The sequence below is a fragment of the Coenobita brevimanus genome, chromosome 67, assembly GCF_032717465.1.
Source record: "Coenobita brevimanus isolate Jiangsu-jjx chromosome 67, ASM3271746v2, whole genome shotgun sequence".
Taxonomy (NCBI): domain Eukaryota; kingdom Metazoa; phylum Arthropoda; class Malacostraca; order Decapoda; family Coenobitidae; genus Coenobita; species Coenobita brevimanus.
In genome coordinates this window covers 23,664,423-23,673,962 of record NC_137020.1, presented here as the reverse complement: position 1 = coordinate 23,673,962, position 9,540 = coordinate 23,664,423, and the positions used below count along the sequence as shown (strand labels likewise).

The 9,540-nt window shown below is 37.7% G+C and overlaps 1 protein-coding gene across 1 annotated transcript in view; it reads left to right on the top strand.

The window, feature by feature from the left end:
- Positions 1-9,540, top strand: part of LOC145405588 (uncharacterized) — a 161,772-nt gene that overhangs the window by 111,762 nt on the left and 40,470 nt on the right. Inside the window, exon 11 of the mRNA XM_080276913.1 lies at positions 1,538-1,726. Within this exon, the coding sequence (XP_080133039.1) occupies positions 1,538-1,726 (189 nt within the window). The remainder of the gene's footprint in view (positions 1-1,537; positions 1,727-9,540) is intronic.

Genomic DNA, 9,540 nt, shown 5'->3' with positions numbered 1-9,540 from the left:
TCTAGATTCCGTTTCTTACACACACTCCCAAACTCATCCACCAAACCTTGCAGCTCCCCTTTGTCTTTACTAACAACACAGGATCATCTGGAAACAACAGTACCGGTATTTTCCAAACATTGCCCTCTCTCTCTAGGGCCACTCCAACATCCACTGCCCTACCTTGTATCTCTTTTATAAACTGCATCCATGTACAGATTGAACAACCATGGAGCCATGACATCCTTGTTTCAATCCAACCTTCAAATAGAAAAATTCACTCATTTCACCAACCACATGCACTGCAGCCTTAGCACCCTCATACATACTCTTCATAGCCTTCAACAACTTCCCATCTACTCCATGTGTTCTTAATACTTTCCATAATTCTTGTCTATCCACCCTGTCATATGCATCCTCCAAATCCATGAAGGCTGCATACAACATTTTTCCCTTCTCTAGAAACTTTTCCACTAAAGATCTAAAAATGAATATCAGATTACACAAGCTCTTCCCTTCCTATAACATCCCTGTTCTCCAACTAATTCCTCTGTTATTTCCCTAGCTCTGTCAATAAGTATCGTACCATATACTTTTCCTCTTACACTAAGGCAAATGACACACACTTCTTTTTTCCTTTCTCCTTTGTACAGGGGAATAATTATACCTGACTTCAAATCCTCTGGGACTCCACCTTCCTCCCAGGGCAATCTGCACATCTTCCACATCCATTCTATTACTATCTCTCCCCCATGCTTCAGCATTTCACCTAACACACTATCAATTCCTGAGGCTTTCCCCTTTTTAACTTTCTTCATTGCTTCCACAACTTCCATCCTACTGATTTCTTCCTCTCTTCTCACATCCCTCCTTTTCCCAGCCATTCCCCAGCCACTTATACTTGCATTACTTTCTTTCTCTGTGTTCAACAATTCCTTCAAGTGTTCTCTCCATCTGCTCACTTTTTCTCCCTTCTCCACTAGTAATCTACCATTTTTATCTTTCACTCCCCAGCTAACTTCTTTGGTATCCTATCTAACTCACTCTATCTCTTTCCAGAGCATTTTCTTCCAGTCCTTCCATTTTACACTCAAATTCCTTCCAAATTTCTCATCCACTCTCTTCTTACTTTCCCTTACTAATCTTTTCACCTCTCTCTTCCTCTCTACATATAACTCTCTCTTCTGTCACTCAACTTCTTCGATGCCCTTGTTTCTCATCCACTCACTATATGCTTTCTCCTTTTGTGCCACAGCCTGTCTCACCTCTTCATTCCACCATGCTGTTCCCTGCACCCGCTTTTGTCTTCCATTCACCCCACACACCACCTCACATGCTGTATAGATTTCTTCTATGAATATCTTGCACACACCTTTCACGTCCCTCATCTGCTCCAAACTGTGTGTACCCAATCGCTCCTTCACTTCCCTCTTATATTCTGCCTTTATTCCCCAGGGATTTATCATGTAAAGTGCAGAAAATAACAAGCTGCAGTGAACTAATGGTGGAGAAGAGCATGAAAGTACAGTAACCTTACATTATTTTTCAATTTCTACAGGTGATGATGAGCCTCTTATAATTCACCACCACCACCATCACCACCACACCGATTCCGACCATGAAGGGGCACTACGCAACCCGGAAGAGGCGCCAGCACCACCGCACAACCCAGAAGAGGCACCAGCACCACTACACAACCATATGGATGGTGCTGCCTATGTGGATACACATCACAGCAGCAGCAATAGTAGTAGTAGTAGTGAGCAAGGGGAGGGAGAAGGGGAGGAGAAGGAAGACAATGAAGGTGGTGATGAAAGGGTTGAGGAAGGGGGTGAGAAAGGAGGTGAAGGGGGTGAGGAAGGAGGTGAAGAGGGTGAGGAAGGAGGTGAAGAGGGTGAGGAAGGAGGTGAAGAGGGTGAGGAAGGAGGTGAAGAGGGTGAGGAAGGAGGTGAAGAGGGTGAGGGAGGTGAAGAGGGTGAGGAAGAGGCATGTGAGGAAGATGGTGGGGATGAAGGTGATGAGGAGTAAAGTGGCCCCATTTTATCTGTTTGTTATTGATTACTTTCATTAAGCTGTTTTATTCATGAATAGTAAAACCCTGAGTACTGAACATAATTACACAAAAATTATATTTTAAAGTACCTCTGTTTACCACAATAAATAAATAAAGTGTGGTAACCAAGGATATTAATAAAGCATTTCATGAATGTATTAGACACCAATAAACTAGTTTAGGTGTCAGTAAAATATTTGTATCGACTGATGATCTTAAAATTACTGGAGACCTCTTAATAATGAAAACCTGTTAGTGACAGGTGCATTCATTGCTTTGGTACATAGGGTTTTATGTTACTGTTAATTGCATTTTATTTTGCAAGTTACAGTAAAACCTCTCAGCTCTGATGTGCAGTGTTATAGTTCAGCTTAGGACAGTGAGTTTATGGATTTTCGAGAAAGAGGTCTGTTAATACCTGACAAATCAGGTGCACCTCTGGAATAAAATGAAAACAGTTACATATTGCAGTACCCATCATGTTTTAAAGCATCTTTTTGTATCCTTAACCAGTGAACTTAACTGTTATGGAAGTATGATCATGATTAGCTGAAAATGGACACAATTTGTTGAAAAGCAAAGAGATTTAATTATTGTATACAGTATTAATCTATAAACATTTCCATTTGTAAGGGTGTTTTGCCTGTTAATTTTTTTTTTATAGGGTCCATATTTCATATGTTCATGTTATGATATAATATTGCTTTTTGATAATGTACTGTACATTCAGTAAATATTTTAAATATTAACCCTTTGAGATTCAAATGACTGTTTCTATCGTCATTTCAAATCCAACCTCAGAGATTCAGATGACGCTTTTAATCGTCATTTTAAGAAACTTTTGTAAAATATTCACCATAAATCACATTTACACATCATAACAAAGAGGCTCGAGCATGATGTCATGGAATGGTTGCTCTTTGTGTGGCAGTACTGCACAGCTGGTCTGACTCATGGCTTTGTTTCTTTATAACTTTATTCTTGGTGAATATTTTTCTACAGCAAGGTACAAAATTTTTGTTTTTTGTCTAACTTCAACTCGTCACTTTGACATTTTATTATCCATGTTTTCCTTTTATGAACATACTATGATAAAGTACAACTATTCAGCTTCAATATAATACCACAACCAGCATCCTATCATAAAAAGTGTATTTACACTGACCGATCAAAGAAAAACATCGCGAAGCCAATATGCGGCCGAGACTAAAATAAAATTGTGCGTCTCTTTCCTTTCGCTTTACTGCACAATTAAATGCAAAAATTACCATAATCTATATATCACTGTAAAGGTAATTTATTGTATTTTTGCATGGTTTAAACCAATTTTATATATCTTTACTTGTTATTTTTTGCTGAATGTTTTTATACGGCAAGGTATAAAATTTTTGCTAAATTTTTGCGCTTCACCTAACTTCAGCTCATCATTTTGACATTTCATTTTCTTTGTTCTCCTTTTTTGAACATACTACGATTAAGTACAAATATTCAGCTTTAAAATGACACCAAAACCAACATTCTGTCATGAGAAGTGTATTTACACAGAGCAATCAAAGTAAAATATCGGGCTGCAAAGACGTGGGTCAGTGTGAGTGGCTGACTCTAGCACAGACATAATCTGCCCGGCCCAAAAACCTGATAGGGTTAATTGCATATATCATACAGAGGACTAATGATATGCAGTTTCTGTATAGTTTAAATTCCTTTTATTGATTTTTGTCTTGTAACTGGTGCTTTTTCACTCTCATCTTAAAAGTCGAGACCAACTGCCTAGCCCCGGGCTCCTACGCTCCTAATGGAGCAATGTAGGATTGGATGATGGATGGATGGATGAACTGGTGCTTTTGTTTCTTTGAACCTGTAAGGCATGTATGCCATATTTACACTAGACTGCTCCTGCTGTAATTATCAGTAAAATTACTAGGTGGTCTAGTAATGAATGATTTACACTGTACAGTACTGAATTTTCATGATGAAATTTGGTTATGATTTAATTATCCACAAAGTTGGCTGATCATCATCATAAGCATCATCATAATGTCCTTTTCCACATTACTAAATGTAGGCTACAATACAAGCAAACAGATTTAGTGGTAGGATTGTCAACATTTTCTTGGCATATCACTGTCATACAGTAGGGAGTAAGGCTGGGATTGACCATCCAGATGCCTGATGAGGTACTGGTATGTAAAATGTAAAAAATTTTCTTTCTGAGGTGTATGTGACAGACCATATTAGATAGATAGTAGATCATATTGTTATGGAAACATTTATCTTAAGTATGTCTTCATGGCAGATCATTCACTAAATCTGCTGTAGTATAGTCTGACATTTTTAATTATGTTTCAGGTGTCAATAACCATAGACTTTAAAACTTTGGGCTGTGGAGGTTTTATTGTGCTGTAATTATAGTAAAGTACTTAAACACTGTATTATTTAGTGAAACGGATGTTCAATGAGATTACAGAAGTGATAAATATAATACTTGATTGGGATAGTATAAACTTGCATGATACTAAAAGTACTCGTATGATACTTTGCTGAATACAGTATAATTAACATACCATATAGGTACAGTATGTATGTTTATATTTTGTTTATGAATATGATTTAGTTGGACAGTCCCTCTCTGTCTCTTTCTCTCTCTCTGTCTCTCTCTCTCTCTCTTTTTTTTTTTTTTTTTTTTTTTTTTTTTTTTTTTTTTTTTTTGGGTGAAGAAGTGGCCTGAATTTATCCTGATCTCATACACAACTGAATGAGGCAACACAACGACTGCAGAACTCTTCCACCACCGTATGGATCAGGCTGCCTTAAAATGGTAATGCTCTTTTTAAGTGCTAATAATCATAGAACTGGAAGTCATTGTTGCTATAGGTACTAAAGTTGGTATGTCCCCATGTGTTTTTTGGCCTTATAATAAATCTTAAAAATACATACACACACACATACACAAACGGAGTTTGAAGCAGTTAATTAGGAGCCGAGAGAACTAAGCACAGTACTGTACTGTGACAAAAAAAATCAGTGCTGTATTGTATTTTTGCATGGGATAGGTAGGCAGAGTAGTTACATACACAGAATATATGTAGAGACAACTAATGATCAGATTTGGTCATTCTGGTATCATGTGATTATACACACACACGCACATGCATGCCTAGACAGCCCCCCCAAACACACATACACAGATTACCAGCATATATACAGATGGGTCCTGTTATACAAGTGGATGCGTTAATGGCAGACTGCTCGAATAGTGGATACAGTAGGGTGTCTGTACAACACGAGATAGGTTATGTAGAATCTCGTGCTGAATCAAGTTCATGCTAAAATGTGGCATGTATTTACATGTAAAATACGGTGTTAGGTTCTGGGAACCCCAGATTATTCCTTAAAAACATATATAAAGTTCAGTTAATATCAATATTTCTGCCTTTGATGCATGCTGCAGCGTTTACATAAGATCACGCCAACTGGACCCGTGAGTGCATCCTAACCTAACCTGAGAGGCTTTGCCTCCCAAGACCCCCAATAATTTTAACCACTTAAAACTGCCCTTAAGCCTAACTTTGAAAGCACTCAATACTAACCAGACAAAAATTTTCAATAACCTGTAAAAAATCTCCACCCAGCACATATTTTGCGAAGAATTACTTTTCACACCTTAAAAAAAAAAAAAAAAAAAAAAAAAAAATGCAGTGTGAAAATATGTTTGATAGTATCATTAGTCACCAACAAGAAAGGAAAAAATGCAAAGAAATCTTCAGCATAGGGTTACTGTGTACAACTTCTATGGTAAACACGAATGCAGTAATCATGAATAATTAAGAAGTCCGACAAGCAGTATAATTTGTATGACATTATAATGCAAAAGAAGTAAAATCACAATTATCTTCTAACTTCTTACATCAACATGTAGAATCTTCACATAGTGTAAGAACAGAATATTTTAGTCCCAGAGTCCATCAGGTCATTTTAACTCAATCACAAAACCCTTCTCACACTCATTGTGCTAAATGTGAAAACATGATTTTACTGCTTCATCATAAACACCTTGAGTTTTTTATCACTCTCCAACAAAGTGACTATCTACATCATAAACACAACTGGCTCATTATATCCGATTGTCATACCTTGGACTGTCCAAATATTACTATTGTTTGCATTAAGCTCCCATACCACACACCACTTTGTCCAATAATTTTATTTCTTCCTTGGCAATAAATGCACTGCTAGTGTTCTTAGCACTTTCAGGGTGTAGAAATTGTAACTAAAGTTAGTTTGGAATGGCATGCTCACAGTTCTGGAGAAAAAAAAAAAAAAAAAAGGGGGGGGGGGGTGCCAGGCACAACAAACCTCACCCGACAGCAGTTGTTTTATTGCTGTTTAATACTGAATCAATACTGCCATTTAGTGTCAGTACGGTACACAAAGTTTAAGTTAATGGCGCAAATGTTTTCAAGTTATGCCCTCTGAAATTCCGTGATCTTGCATTTAACTTTTCAAGGTCGCTCAAGGTCAATGGTCATGGTGCCAAATAAAAGCCCATATGAGATTTTGTTATCTTGATAATGTAATAGTAAATATATGTCTTCAATGAGTTTAGAGGTATAGCTCCCTGAATATCCGTGACCTTGAGTTTGAACTTTCAAGATCATTTATGGTCAAAGGTCATGATACCAATTAAAAATCTTTCTAGGAATTCCTATGTGTTGGTATAGTAAATCTCTCTCTCTCTTCAACCAGTTTTGAGTTATAGCCCCTTGAATATATGACCTTGAATCTGACCTTTCAGGGTCACTCAAGGTCAAAGGTCTTGGTGCCAAATGAAAGCCCATATTATGAGTTCCTGTATGTTCATAATAGTATATGTCTCTGTCTTCAACTGGTTTCACGTTATAGCCCTCTGAAAAATCCGTGACCTTGATTTTGACCTTTCATAGTTACTTGATTACTTCCAAATTATAATCACTTTCTTTGGGGACCAGTGCCCAAGTATTCCAAGAGTTTCATGTAATTTCATTCAGCCATTTTTCCGTAATGGTGCTAACAAAGAAACTTGATCAAAACAATACCTCGCCGGTTTCCGTCCGGGCAAGGTAAAAAAAAATGTTGGTAGACACAATGACTGCCAACAAAACAGGAAGACCGAGGCAGGCTGTGGCAGGTATCAGATGTGGGTCAAATTAACAGACCCTGCTTACATCAGTGAGTTTGGGTCAAGTTGCTTATTCTCCTATCATCGGATTCTAGTACGGCGAATACAGTACTCATATAACAGGACCCACCTATATTATAAATATATATATATATATATACACACACACACACACACACACACACACCACATTTGTATTTGGCACTAATGAAATGTCCTTCAGCCAAATTCATATGTCCAGGTCATACTGTATTATATTTTGCACCAGAGCCATCATGTGTGACTGAGAATATGCAGAAAATTATGGAAATTAATACTAGTTATGTTCTATATTGGAATTACAGTATTTGCCATTGCAAACATGCAAAATGCAGTAGTTTTTAGTTTTTATTATTATATATTATTCTTATACAGTTATATAGTGGAAATGCTCATGAAGAAAACACATTAATTATTGAAATGTGTAACACTATGCACTGTATTAGACAGTTCTATGTTCATAGTAATAAGTATGTCATACAGAGAATTGGGACCAGGATAGAGAGGTCATTTATGACATCATCAGTCCTAGTTTAGCATTTATAGAAATTATTTGCTCATGCGTGTGTGCTGAACTGCAGGAAGGACTCTTCTCAGTAGAATGTACCTCAATGCAAATATGTTCTGATTAAAAAAATAATTAAATCAGCCTTGGTTATTTTAAGTTAAACATTTAATTGGTGCTTTTACACAGTCACAGTATTTGCATCAGACAATCATTCTGTATTAGACAGAAATAAATATGTATCTATATAAATTTGAGGTGTTTAATAAAAGTATTTGGGTTTAATATGTAATATAAATTTTAAGTAGTGACAGTTTTTGGATTAAATATGTAAAACAGGCCATTCTGGGTACCTGTGGGAAGAATATGCTAGGAATATTTTTAGGAAATATTTTAAGTTTTGGCTGCCTTTAAATGGTCAAAATTTCTCAGGTCATCTTGGTACTGTAAACCAGACATACAATAACCATTTTTTTCTCAGTATTATCAGTGCTCTGTATCTTGTTCATACAATGTATTTTTGGAATCTGTTGGTTCCTTATTGCAGGTCTGCATAATTATTTAACAGTTTGAATACTAGTGCACAGTTTTGAATATTTTCAGACTGCCTGCTGTGGGTTCTGTTCTTTTATCTGAGGCATTTTAAGCAACATTGGGTCTGGTTAGTACTTGGATGGGTGACCGCCTAGGAACACCAGATGCTGTTGGCATCCCTACGTCAAGTGGGGTTGGAGGAGGATTAGTGCCCCTCTCTGTAAAACAATTAACTCTAAGCCCTTGGCCACCCTGTTTGGGATACATGGCGTCTGGCAATGAATGAATGAATTATATCAAATTTCCTTTCTGTTGCTACTGTTACGGACACCTGCTGTCCTTCAGATATAACCAGTTATGTCCTGTCACTAACTCTGTCCTATTTTTTTCTTAGTGGTCAACTGAGCTCTGCATCTACAGTAGGTCTGTCCACTTATGCATAAGACTGGTGTTCACGTTTCCACTAATTCTCACTACTTTCATCACAACAAATACTACTACACTATTGAAATAATAACGTAGTGTGGCAGCCTCTGATCAGTGGTATATTCTCACTGGGGTAAAAGATATCAGTTTGTTGTTAATGCCTTAGAAACTCAGTTCCCCCATCATTCTGCTTGACACAATCTTCTACAACATTACCTTGTGTCATTCAGTGGCAATACAACTCAGACCTTCAACTTGGCAGTACCTGATATCAGCTGATCTGAGGTTAGCTGTGCTGAGCAGAGTCTCTTTAACCTTGCTCAGCTGCTGATCATGTACAGGGGCTATACTTGCCCCTGTGTGAAGTACAGTTCTTATGTGCAGGGAAGTACACCACATACAGCCTTTTAAACTTTTCTTTTATTGACTCTCTTCAGTCTCGTATTCTCGCCAGTATTTCATCATTTTGTATTTACTATTCCTAATACACAGGACACTGTTCTTCTATTCCTTTCCTTTACGGTGGCCACAGAAAACCTCGTTTATGCACACTTTCACACCTTTTCCTGTCAAACTGTGTAATTTCTATCTGTCTACTGCCAGATGCCTTAATCCCGTAAGGGGTGGCCACAAACAAATCGCCTGTATGTCGCCCTGTCCCCCACCATTTCACTGCCCTGCTCCCAGCTCACACTCCCCTCTCTCATATTATACCCCTCCACTCCATCCTTCTATCTCCTCCTTGGCCTTCTCCTCCCTCTTTCTCCCTCCACCTCACTCACATACACCCTTCTCATCAGTCTCTCGTTCTCCATCCTTTCCACATGGCCAAACTACCTCAGTGTG